This window comes from Ovis canadensis, chromosome 16 (genome assembly GCF_042477335.2).
Source record: "Ovis canadensis isolate MfBH-ARS-UI-01 breed Bighorn chromosome 16, ARS-UI_OviCan_v2, whole genome shotgun sequence".
NCBI classification, from domain to species: Eukaryota; Metazoa; Chordata; class Mammalia; order Artiodactyla; family Bovidae; genus Ovis; species Ovis canadensis.
Window position 1 is genome coordinate 45,884,658 of NC_091260.1, and position 13,844 is coordinate 45,898,501.

At 36.9% G+C, this 13,844-nt stretch overlaps 1 protein-coding gene across 2 annotated transcripts in view; it reads right to left on the reverse strand.

The window, feature by feature from the left end:
- FBXO4 (F-box protein 4) overlaps positions 1 to 13,844 on the reverse strand; it is a 50,741-nt gene that overhangs the window by 35,511 nt on the left and 1,386 nt on the right. The window contains exons 2-7 of one of the 2 annotated variants that reach the window (XR_011249686.1): positions 13,542 to 13,777; positions 11,402 to 11,622; positions 6,463 to 6,538; positions 6,176 to 6,351; positions 2,250 to 2,425; positions 1,673 to 1,866 (exon numbers count right to left, since the gene is read on the reverse strand). Coding sequence is in view for 1 of the 2 variants with exons in the window: in XM_069556444.1 (XP_069412545.1) it covers positions 1,777 to 1,866; positions 2,250 to 2,425; positions 6,176 to 6,351; positions 6,463 to 6,538; positions 11,402 to 11,622; positions 13,542 to 13,777 (975 nt within the window). In the remaining variant the exon portion in view is untranslated. Of the gene's footprint in view, positions 1 to 1,489; positions 1,867 to 2,249; positions 2,426 to 6,175; positions 6,352 to 6,462; positions 6,539 to 11,401; positions 11,623 to 13,541; positions 13,778 to 13,844 lie in introns of those variants that run through there. The other variant, XM_069556444.1, reaches the window with a different exon arrangement.

The following is a 13,844-nucleotide window of genomic DNA, read 5'->3' on the forward strand; positions in this document are numbered from 1 at the left end:
AGAACACTTAAGTGGGTTGTCATTTCCTTTTCCTGAGAGTTTTCCCGACCTAGGGATGGAACCTGTCTCTTGCATTGGCAGAAAGATTCTTTATCACTGTGCCTCAAGCCTACAATGACCTAAATTTGTACCTTAATAATATAAAAAAATAAAATTGAAGTTCTATAATTTAAAAAGCAGAAAAAGAGAGATTAGAGCATAAATCAATGAAATAGAATATAGAATAAATCAGTAAGACCAAAAGCTGGCTCTTTGAGAATAATAAAATCAATAAAACTCTAGCCAGATTGGTCATGAAGAAAAAAAGAAAATAAATTACCAACATCAGCAAAGAATGAGGTAACATGTGCTTAGTCACTCAGTCATGCCCAACTCTTTGCAACCCCATGGACTGTAGCCTGCCAGGCTCCTCTGTCTATGAGGATTCTCCAGGCAAGAATACCTGAGTGGGTTGCCATGCCCTCCTCCAGGGGATCTTCCCAACATGGGGATTGAATCCAGGTCTCCTGCACTGCAGCCAGATTCTTTACCATCTGAGTCACCTAACTACACATAATTAAAAGTGGAGAGGATTTATTTTTGGCATAATAGCATGAAGAGTACGATGTAATGGTTCCCCAGAGAAACTGGAGAAAATTAATTTTAAAAAATCATTAAAATCTAAGAGTACACAGCAAAACAACAACAATAACAACAACAACTCAGTAAGAACAGTAAGAGTATGTGGGATTTGAACCAAGACATCCCTCCTCCAGCTCAGAAAGACAGAAACTCCATTCTAGACCAAGGCAGTCAAGGAAACAGCACTCTGTCACCAAGTCAGAGGGCTTCCTTTCTAGGAAAAGCAGGACGTCAGGATTTCTCACTCTTCCCCCAACTACAAATGTTCAAGTTAAGGGATGGATAAGTGCACCGAAGATGTGAGAGCTCCTTTCTTCAGAATGGCACCCACTTGTAGGACGGAGGCTCTTTCTTGGGCAGCACCACTGAGAATATAATGCTCTTTTCAACTGTAATTTTTAAATTCCTCAATTCCACTGAGATAGGAGGACTGTTTCCTCTGCAAAGCGGAAGCAATTAGTGAGCAGGAGGTCATATGATCATGAATGTCTCTGGAATATTTTCTTCATGAGCAAGGAAAAACATCTGGCTTTAGCACTTCATGAGTTTTCAGATAATTTGAAAACAGCAAGAATTTCCAGTTATTTTCACTGAATTAGTATTGAATAAGACAAAAAGTTAATTCCTACTATTTCAGAAAAGAAACAGAAATTGTATGGCCATACCAGTAAATGAAATTTCAGTGAATATTCCAATCTTTAAGCAGTATATTTATTAAAAATAGATAAAACTTATTTTCTGATAACCAGTTAAGTACCCTTGAAAAGAACCTATTGAAAGCTTAGTAAAGTTGCTATTCCCCACGATGGCAATCTTTGAACTGAACAGAAGAGAAATCACGAAGAATGAGAGAGGCACAAACTTGGTGTGGTTTTTTTTTTCAGAATTTAATATTAAAAAATATATATATGAAAGTTATTAAAAAATCTTAAAAGGTTCATTCTGGGGCCAAATCCTACCACTGAAACTTTTTTCTTGTAATTGATCTAAGGTAAAAAGTAAAAGTTATATAAAAATTAGAGTGGTGACAGCTGTCCAACATAAAGCCTACCTGCAAAAAGGCAGGGCAGAATGAGCTGACTTGAGCAAATATCCACACCACGACCTTAGTAACAAGTTTCAAATGCTTTCAGTTGCCAAGGTTGAAGAGGAGGATCATCTTGCATGCTTAGATTCTACTTCTTCAAGAATCCACTGAATACCATTCAAAAAACCAGTTAAAGTTTCAGCCTCAGTGTCCTGGACCTATGAGCAAATAAAAAGAGATCATTTGCTAAGAAACTAAGCACAAATACTTATAATTATGTGGGACATTTTTCTGAACACTCAAAAATCAATAGGACTAAAATAATCCCAGTAAACTGTAGATAAATAACCAAGTTTTGTCTTCTAAAGAGTTTAGATTAAAAATATCATCTTCTCTTACTATCAATATGAGGTTTATTACTTATCTTGGAACTCAGCTTTGATATCAAATATCTCCCACTGATTAAGCTACTAAAACTGACTTTTAGAATGCTCTTCTTTTAAAAAGAATGAAAAGAAAGAATAAAGTAAAATAAAATCAATTAGAAATTAAAGTGAAAAATAAAATGAGATTTTTCTCATTAGAGAAAATAGAACCTTACCATCCATGGGTAGTTTAGATGATTCAGACGCAGCTCATGGGCCAAATAAAAACAGGGCATTCTTTTTACATTAGCTTGAGAAATACAAGATAAAACCAACATTGGTCTCCCGGAAGATCCAAAAGCTGGATCAGTCATTGCCATAATACGAGAAAATTCATCTTGCCATTCATGTCCTAAGGAATGTAGTTAAAATCCTTAATTTTCATTACTTAAAAAATAATAAAAAATTGAAAACTATAAAAATTACCAGGATCCAAACATAATAAACTGCATCTACCCCTCTATTGCTGTGTTCATTTACTGATCTTTCATAAAACTACATTAATCAGCCTTGCAAGGATCAGAATTTAGATGAAATCAGAGAGAACAAAAACAGTACCACTTACATGTTTCTATGGTTTAAAAGCAAAACTACTCTAATAAAAGTATTTTCTTCTCACAAATTCTGTAGCCATCACTACCCTTTCTTTCAAAGGCCAGAGTTTCTAAAATTTAAACATATGATTGAGTCTAGCTTTTTTATTGAAACTGAAAATCTCTGCCTTTCAGTGGAGTGGCAGTCATTGACATTTGGTGGTGGGCAGAATTCTAAAATAACCCTAATAACTCAAATTCTTTTCTATTCCCTCCTCTGAGTGTGGGAAGAATCTGTAAATACATGGGATATCACCAACATGGTTAGGCTATATTACAAGACACAGCTGACTTCAAGAAAGGGAGACTATAATCAGTGAGCCTAGTCTAGTCAGGTAAGCCCTTAAAACAGATGAGATTCTTCCTAGTCAGAGAGATCCTCCATTGCTGGATTTGAAGACAGAGGGGTCACATGGCAAATGAAGATGGCCTGTGAAGCTGAGAGCAGCCCCCAGCTGACAGCCAGCAAGGAAACAGGGACCTCAGATCTACAAAAGTAAGCTGAATTCAGTCAATAATCTGAGTGAGCTAGATAGCAGATTTTTCCCCAGAACCTCCAGAAAGGGATGTAACCCATCTCTCACCCGAATTTCAGCCTATGAGACACTTGGCTAAGAACCCAGCCATGCTGTATTCAGACTTCTGACATAAAGAACTCTGAGCTAATAAACAGATGCATTTTTAAGCCACCAGGTTGGCAGTAATTTGTTATATATTAATAGAAAACAAACAAACATTGAATGTAATTATCAACACAGTACATTTAAATCTATCACATATTTATTGAATTTTGACTTGTCCCCTCTATTCTTTGTTCTTTTCGCCCTCTTTTCCTGTGATCTTTTGAACTGACTTCTTTAATGATTACATTTTATCTTCACTACTGGCTTATTTAATTATATCTCTGTTACACTTTTTTAGTGGTTGGTTGCTCAAAGATTTACAAAGTTTATTTTAAGCTTACAACAGTCTACTTTTAAAAAGTATTATACAACTTCACATATAGAACCTTACAATACAACATTTCCATTTCTGACTTTCCATGCTGTGTAATATTGTTACAATATATTTTATTTTAAAAAATATGTTTTCCTTTAAATAATGATAAAGAAATTAAACTTAGAAAAAAAATTTTATGTATAGCTATACTGTTTCTATCTCAAGGCTTTTTCTTTCTTTCTGTAAATGTAGTTTTCCACCTGGTATACTATTCTCCCTGAAGTTTCCTTTAATATTTATTGTAATAAAAATTTGCTGACTGAACTTTCTCAGATTTTGTCTTAAAAAATGTCTTGATTTTGCCTTCATTTTGAAAGATATCTGCTGGATATTATCCCCCCCACCCCACCTTTTGCAATACTATAAAGATTTCCCTTCATTACTATCTCATTTACAGCAAAATTCTATCAGAAAGTCTCTGTTCTTATCTTTGGTCCTCTATATGTATGTTTTGCTTTGCCCTGGCTGCCTTCAAGATATTCTCTTTATCTTTTGTTTTCACCAGTTTGGCTATGATGTATCTGTATTTTTTATTTATAACAGCTGGAGTTCTTTAAGAATCTTCAATCTGTGGTTTATGTCTTTCAGTAATTTTGAAATAGATTTGGTCATTATTTATTCAGAAATTTCTTTTTCCCTGTTCTTACTCCCTTCATATTTTGGGACTCCAATCACATATAAATTGAATCGGGGTCCACATACCACACACTATATTTTTATAAATAAGTATTTTGGTAAAAACTGCCAAGCCCATTCATTCACAAACTATCTATGGCTATTTCTGCACTATAGTATCAGAGCTGAGTAACTGTAAGAGATTATATGGCTCACATGCCTAAAATATGTACTACCTAGACCTTTAAGAAAATGTCAACCCCCGAGTTAGAACACTTCATTGGTTTTCCCCAGCTCTTGCTCTGCCCTCCACTACCAATTTTTTTCCTTTTAAAAAATTTTTATTTCTTAATTAATTTCTGGCTATGCTGGGTCTTCGTTGCTATGTGGGCTTTTCTCTAGTTGTGGCAAGTGGGGGCTACTCTCTAATTGCAGTACACAGGCTTATCGCTGCAGTGCCTTCTCTTGTTGCAGAGCACAAACTCTAGGGTGCATGGGTTTCAATAACTGCAGCACACAGGCTCAGTAGTTGTGATTCCCAGGCTCTAGGACAAAAGCTCAGTTACTCCGTAGCATGTGGGATCTTCCTGGACCAGGGATCAAACCCATGTCTCCTGCATTGACAGGTGGATTCTTGACCACTGAGCCACCAGGGAACCCATCTCTTTAATCTGAGTAATTTTAATTGATCTATCTTCACATTCACAAAAGGTTTCCTTCGTTGATATGTCCTTTGAAGGAACTATTCACCTGTTGTATTTTTGGTATTTAGCAAACCCATTTTACTTTTTCATAGCTTCTTTCCCTCTGCTGAAAATCTCTACTTGTTCACATATATTGGTCACTTTTTTTTACTAGATTCTTCAACATATTAATCATAGTTCTTTTTATGTCCTTTCTGAGGGTGCCAATATTGAGGCCATTTCTGGGTCTAGTTCCATTGACTGCTTTATCTCTTAAGAATGGGTCATTTCTTTTTTTTTTTCTTTTTTGTATCTTACACTTTTTAATTTAATGCTAGATGTTTTATGTGGAAGAACAGAAAAGACTGAGGTAAAAAGGATTTACTTCTACAAATGGGTATGCTTCTTCTCCTGTTAGGCTATTTATGCAGTGAGACAAGTCCAATTAGTCAATAATTGAGCTGCATTTGGCTTTTGTTGTTATAGATAATTTCAGTGCACTGTAAACTGTAAATGCTTTCAACAGTGGACTGCTTCTACCTTTTTCCAAGTGAGAATAATATATTGCATATTTATGCCCTACCTTGTTCACAAAGGGTTTGGAAAAGAAATTACAATTTTGGCTTATGGCCCAATAGTATTCTATTTTCATGTTATTTATCAATGTGAATGGCAATTATTCAGAATATATGGAGAGTGTTCTTAACTAATCCACTTTATTAAACACTCCACCAACTCCACCAACTCTACTAACTCACAATCTACTATCTGGATGATTAAAATAACCTAAAATTTCTCATTTACCTGCATAAATTATTTGAATAAGGCCAAAAGCAAACAAAATATCAATAACTAAAAGTACAGAAGCATAAAACAACAAAAAATACTATGTAGTTATAGTAGCAAACTTCAGTGTGCATCAGAATTCTGTAAAGTTTGTTTAAACAAACAGAGCCAAGACACAACCCACACCTATGAGTCATAATCTATCAGGATAGGAATCAGGCTGCCATGTTTTTAACAAGATCCACAGGTGATCCTAACGCACGTCAAGGTCTGAGAATCCAATATTGACAGTAATAATATTAACAGAATCACATTGATAAAATTAGCCATGATATTCTTAATAAGCCACAATAAAGCCTATAAAAATACTTTATTATTTGCTTTGCAAAGAAAGTGCTTTTAAAAAGAAAATAAGATAATGCTTACTTTTATGAGCTTCAGCATTTGCAACATAGATGAACCCATCAACAACTTCACACACCTTCTGAATTTGTGGAATTACACTGTACCGGCTCCCTTGTTGATCGTCCCCTTCATTCTGTATATTGAACATCTTGTTAACTGCACTTGTATGTTCTTCTCTTGCTCTATCTCTTTCCTTTCTATAAGAAAAATGTAAATATAAAACATAAACAGACACTAAACAGACTTCAGCCCCTCTAAAATATTCTATCACTGATGCCTCAGGTAGGCTGCTAAGTAGGTAGCCTTACCTTGTAGTTGAATATAGTATTAGGATGTTGAATTTATGTTGATTGTTCAACTGAAAACTAACTCCTGATCCAATACCTAAAGGAGAAAATTACAATTATCAAAACAAAAAATAAAGATAGCAAAAGATGACAATGCAAAAATTACTTAATATAAAAAGAGCAAAAAAAAAACCAGGACAAGTTATATATAGCTTTGGAATAAAATGTTTATGTTGAAGAAAAGACGCTATATGCAATTTTCATTCACAAAATAGTAAATTATGGATACAGAATAAAAAACTCTTAGGCTTTAACATTGCTTTTTTTTAACCATCATCACTATCATCATTAACTTTATTATCATCCTATCAGTAGCAGCTACATCATAACAACTACTTCTACTTATCCTCAAGACTGACTTAGTTTCAGTTTTTTTATGTTTCTCATTAGTCTCATACTCCACGTACACACTCAGCCAAATGGGTTTTTCCCCTGCACTCTGAAAAGGCATTTTTAAATTCATGGTGTCTTAGAAAATTTAAGAAATACGGCAAACACTGAAATTTGGAATTAGATTTGAGCTAGAATTTGTCACATATACCCATGTTTCTGTGAGCCTTGGTTTTGACACTGAAATATAGAAATAATACACATTTTTTAGGGTTATTGTAAGCATTACATACATAACTGATAAATAACAGGTGCCAAATATTACTTCTTACTATATTTTATATCTAAATCATTCAACACTATTATTTGTCTTTCTTTCTTAACTCTTTCCCTCCTTTGTGTTAACACTCAGGGGTTGATTCTCCTTTTGCCTTCTGCAAAGATCTCCTCCTCTTTGGCTTTGTGTCTTTTTGCTATATATTAATAAACATCCTTTTAGATCTGTCTACTCTTCTCCATTCCCACCCCACACCTTTAATTTAGATATCATCATCTCTCACCTGAACTTCTGTAATCATTTCTAACTATGCTCCTAAATCCACTTCTGTTCCCTACTATCCAATCTTCTGACAGCAGTTGGAGAGATTGCTTTAAAATGTCTTTAATTATGTCTCTTCTCTTCAAAGCTGCTGCTCTTCAGATAAATAAAAGTTTAACATAATATGGCCTCTACTTACTCATTGTGTTGTGCTTAGTCACTCAACTGTGTCCGACTCTTCGCAACCCCATGGACTGTAGCCCACCAGGCTCCTCAGTCCATGGGGATTCTCCAGGCAAGAATACTTGAATGGGTTGCCATGCCCTTCTCCAGGGGATCTTCCCAACCTAGGGATTGAACCCAGGTCTCCTGCATTGCAGGTGATTCTTTGCTATCTGAGCCACCAGGGAAGCCCAAGAACAACTCCATCTTTCATATCCTTAATCCCTGCATTATAACCAATCTAGACATTTAAAGAAGCCATGCCATACTATCTTACACCACCATTTCAGGCAACACATTATATAGAGATCCTACCAGGGTCTGTAAGCATTTCAGGCAAAGTGGCCCTTAGTCTTCCACCACCAGGGGACTTCCCAAAGATATCATAAAAACATTCTACTATGTTGGGAAAGATGGAAGTCAGGAGGAGAAGGGGACAACAGAGGACGAGATGGTTGGATGGTGTCACTGACTCAATGGATATGCATTTTGAGCAAGCTCCAGCAGATGGTGAAGGAAGCCTGGCATGCTCCAGTCCATGGGATTGCAAAGAATCAGACATAACTGAGTAACTGAACAACAACCATGCCTCTGATCTTTGTTTTCATCAGTTTAACTTCCAGAAACTACCTTCTCAACACATCTAACCTCAGTCCAGTAAGATTTGCATGCTGTTTTGTCCCACCTTGCCAATGACTCATCCCTTTATCCTTCCCTACGTCAAGGCTGTATATTGTCACTCTGCTTATTTAACTTATATGCAGAGTACATCATGAGAAACGCCGGACTGGAAGAAACACAAGCTGGAATCAAGATTGCCGGGAGAAATATCAATAACCTCAGATATGCAGATGACACCACCCTTATGGCAGAAAGTGAAGAGGAACTAAAAAGCCTCTTGATGAAAGTGAAAGAGGAGAGCGAAAAAGTTGGCTTAAAGCTCAACGTTCAGAAAACAAAGATCATGGCATCCGGTCCCATCACTTCATGGAAAATAGATGGGGAAACAGTAGAAACAGTGTCAGACTTTATTTTTGGGGGCTCCAAAATCACTGCAGATGGTGAGTGCAGCCATGAAATTAAAAGACGCTTACTCCTTGGAAGAAAAGTTATGACCAACCTAGATAGTATATTCAAAAGCAGAGACATTACTTTGCCAACTAAGGTCCGTCTAGTCAAGGCTATGGTTTTTCCTGTGGTCATTATGGATGTGAGAGTTGGACTGTGAAGAAGGCTGAGTGCCGAAGAATTGATGCTTTTGAACTGTGGTGTTGGAGAAGACTCTTGAGAGTTTCTTGGACTGCAAGGAGATCCAACCAGTCCATTCTGAAGGAGATCAACCCTGGGATTTCTTTTGAAAGAATGATGCTAAAGCTGAAGCTCCAGTACTTTGGCCACCTCATGCAAAGAGTTGACTCATTGGAAAAGACTGATGCTGGGAGGGGTTGGGGGCAGGAGGAGAAGGGGACGACAGAGGATGAGATGGCTGGATGGCATCACGGACTCGATGGACGTGAGTCTGAGTGAACTCCAGGAGATGGTGATGGACAGGGAGGCCTGGGGTGCTGCGATTCATGGGGTGGCAAAAAGTCGGACATGACTGAGCGACTGAACTGAACTGAACTGAACTGAACCTTGCAGGATCTGAAGCACAGTTAAGACTGGCAATTTCAAACAATCACAATTACTCTGCAGAATGAAATGGCTATTTCATATCAGCCAATTCCCCCATATTCCCAACCTCTTATTGAAATGGGATCCTTCCACCTCATGACCCAACCTGAAACTGGCCTGTGCCTAGGTGCTGCTTCTCTTACAGTGGGCTTCTAGTAACTAAACTGCTTATTCTCTCACATCTCAGGGTACAGAGATAAGTGCTCTCTTTACTTCTCAATGCCATGTCTTAAACCATTACTCACCAACCCTCTTGAAAAAACTCCATCTCTTTGAGACACACACACCATTTAGCTCTAATACCATCTCCTCATCCTTAACCTGGTCACTTATGAATCTACTTTTGATAATCCCTTTCTCCAATCATGCGTTGAAGATTATATCACCTGGCTCACAATCTTCTTTATTCTCAGAAACTTCCAAGTTCACATGGACTTCATATGATTCCCAAATCTTCATTTCTAGCCCAGATCTTTGAGACATGAATGCATAAAGTATTCCATAAAATAATTCATTTATTCATCAAATACATATTGAGTATCTACTATGTGCCTAGCACTACAGATACAACTAAGAATAAAGCTGACAAGAGAGACTTCCCTGGTAGTCCAGTGGTTGAGAATCCATCTGCCAGTGCAAGGGATATAGTCCGGAATGATCGCACATGTCACAGAGCAACTAAGTCTGTGCACCACAACTACGGAGCCTGCAAGCTGCAACTACTGAGCTTGAATGCTGTAACTACTGACGCCTGCATATCTAAAGCCCATGCTCTGCAACAAAAGAAGCCACCAAAATGAGAAACCTGGGCATTGTAATGAAGAGTAGCCCCAGGGTCGCCGCAACTAGAAAAAGCCCACATGCAGGAGCAAAGACACAGGCAGCCAAAAATAGTTTAAAAAACAGAAACGAAAAAACCTCTTAAGAAAAACAAGGCTGAGATTTCTGGTCTAATGGGACTCACATTCAAATGGCTAGCTTATAGCAGGCATCTCTGCTTGTGTAAAAAGTTTCTCTTCCTACTCCTGTGTCTCCTTAATCTAGAGAATGACACCATCATCCAATATGAAAAGAAGAGCCAGAAACCAGGAATTATACTTATTACTGCTGCTACACATTGAGTCAATTACATATCCTTCATATTTTATCACAATATTATAGTGGTTTCTTAGTGGGTATTCATGCCTTTGGAGCTCCTTCTAATCAATTTTCCACTCAGGAGCCAGAATAATCTATCTAAAATGCCATCTTGATCATCTTTCTTTTCTGCTTCAAATCCTTCAATATAATGCTTAAGTTTGACACATAAGCATCTTCTCACTTGGCCCCACTCTAAACACAGAGCTACTTCAAGTGTCTCATGCACACCCAGAACTTTGAGAATTTAGAGATGCAGTTCTCACTGCTTAGAATATTTTACCCTTTTTTTGATGGCTTACTCCTGCTTATCAAAATGACTCATATATGGCATCATGTTCAATGCAGAGCTTTCTATGACCCTTACCTTTCTACACAGAAGCTCATTACACTATATTCTAATCACCTGTATACATGTCTCTGCCCTCACCTAGACTAATCACATTTCAGGGCAAAGAGGAGATTTTTGATGTTGTTTGTTTTAAATCACTGCATCTTTAGTATCTAATAGGTACCCTCAACAAATGAAAACATAAAGCAGAAGCTAGACCACTATTACACGTTTATTATAAATCCTACTTACCAAATTAACTACATGGTTGTTGTTCCTGTTGTTTTTCGTAGAAATAAAGGTAAGGTGACAATTTAGCTCTTTTTTGAAATTCCAAGACATATCAAAGTACTTTGAATATAGTAGATGCTGAGTGGTTTTTACCGTAACATTATTTTAAAATATGGTACAACATTTTGACAACTACAATTTGCTTTCACATAATCTCATATTTTAGACTGAGGAAGTAAGAGAAAGCTTACCTCTTATAAAAAAGTAAATTAATTCTTTCAGTCCATAGAGACATGAGGGCTCCCATCCATCAAATTAGTACATTTCATTACATCAAAGAGTTAAATAATTAAAAAACTAATTTTTTTCTATGTAATACTAGAGTCAAGCTCAAAGTGTTTGAATTATTATGAACTGTACATTAACATGAAAATTACCATCAATCTGTCTCTGAGGCAAACCAGCTGTCGGGCAAAGTTCCTCCGAAGACATCAAACTCAACACTAAAGATGTATTTAGTTCTTCCAAACCTGGTCCAAACATGGCAAATCGTGGTTCATTCTGAATGATCAATGAGTGTAAAAATGAGGTGACAGCTCCATACATAGGACGGCTAGATTTTGAAGATCTTCTTGTATGTGGACAGCACATTTTATAGCTGTATAAAATTGTCACAATTAGAAAATTAACACAAATACTTACTTAGGCATTTATTCATTCAACAATATATAATGCATCGACAACTTGCTAGACAAGAGGGATACAATAGTTACTGTCCTAATCCTCATGGAGGGCAGTGGAGGACAGATACTATTATATCAATAATACATATGTCAAGCACCATGATAGTAAAAGCACAAGGTGCTATGGGAGTGGTAGTGGTTAAGTAACTGAGGAAGTCTTCCCCAGGAAGTGGTTACTTTCTATTTTTTCATTTAGATTCTCTCATGAAACACTTGGTCTAACATGTGTTGTAATGGTTAAAATTCACTACATAGAGCAGTGATTCTCAACCTGGGAAGATTTTGTACCCTCTGGGAACATCTGCTAATGTCTGGAGACATTTTTGTTATCACAACTGCAGGGGGAGTAGGGCAGTGCTACTGACATCTAACAGATCATGGGATGCTATTAAACATGCTACAATGCACACACAAGACAGTTCCCATAACACCCGGTGCAAAATGTCAGTAGTGCAAAGACTGAGAAACCCTGCACTAAACTACATAGATAGCATAAATATGTCCTTAGAGGTAGAAAAGAAAAAAAAAATACTAAAAGCTGCCAATATAACTGAATTTCTTAGAGTACTTCCATTAACACTAACAGTTCAATAAGTACTTATTACAGGTTACCTAGAAAACTAAGAATCGTGTGAAAGAAACAACTTTTTCAATAGCCATAAATTTCTAAACAAGTGATTCAACATGTCATTGAAAATTAAAACAAAGTTGCTCAAATCTAAATAAAACCTAAAACTCTTCAAGTCAAGCTGGTTAAGACAATCACTAACTTTATAAGAAAATCATCTTTACTTAGGAATCTTGTAATTTAACAAGGAAAAAAAAAAGTCAATGTTGCAGCTGGGTAGATTCGGCCAAGCCTCACTTTAATTAGTCATATAAGCCACTTATAGTCTGAACTTCAGTTTTTAAAATTTGCATTATTTGAGCAATAACAATCAACCCAAGATCACAAGAATCAGAAATAATTTATATGCTCACAAATGGTCATGTTGTTTGCCACTAAATCGTTTCTCTCCAACCCCATGGACTGCAGCCCGCCAGGCTCCCCTGTCCTTGACTATCTCCCAGAGTTTGCTCAGATTCATATCCATTGAGTCAGATCACAAATGTTCGTTACTATGATTATTACCATCCCTATGAAAACATGGTTCCACAGCACCACTGATACACCTGATGTCTTGGCTGGCTGTGGGACAATGTAGAAGTAACCAGCAACTGAGACTACAGTGCTGTGCTGTTTAGCCACTAAGTCGTGTCTGACTTTTGAGTACCTGTGGAGTATAGCCTGCCAGGCTCCTCTGTCCACGGGATTTTCCAGGCAAGAATACTGGAGTGGGTTGCCATTTTCTCCTCCAGGGCATCTTCCTGACCCAGGGATTGAACCTGCATCTCCCGCACTGCAGAAGGATTCTTTACCACTGAGCCATCACTTGTTAAAATTATACACATGCATATTTTAGTCAACGAGTCTCACAGGACTTGATGTAATGGCATCTGTATTGGAATAAGGATTCTAAATAACTTAAAATATGGGGGAAAAAATTAAAACCACATGTAGCTAGTAAGTCTAGCACAGGAAAACAATCCTCACCTAAAGCATAAATATTCTTTTTTTTTAGGTGCTATCTTCTGTCACAGACTTTTTTTTTTTTTTGGCTCTACAGTAGGTCCTAAATGATGTTATTTAACCTAATCCCCAATTCTTACAAAAGGACCCTTAGACCCAAAATTCATGCTACAAATTTGTAGGAGGACCAAGACTAACTTAGGCTACTGACTTGCTATAATCAAATTAATATCTTCTTTTTAATTCATAAAACTAGATACTTACACTGCCATGTAGTCAAAAAATGCACCATTGGTAACCTCAGATATAGGCTTTTTTAAGATTTCTAGATCTGGGAGAGACTTCCAGTCAACAGAAGACCAAGAAGGAAGATCCCGCAACAGAAAATATCTCCACAGAATTGGATCTCGGACAGTTTCATTCCAATAATGACTTGTACTTCCCAACTGACACAGATCATGAGGTGAAAGAAATGACAAAATATATAGCTGTACATCAATCTGAAACAGAGGGAAGCAGCAGGTAGATAAAGGGGATGAATAATTTACCTTGGCAGATAGGTTTTTT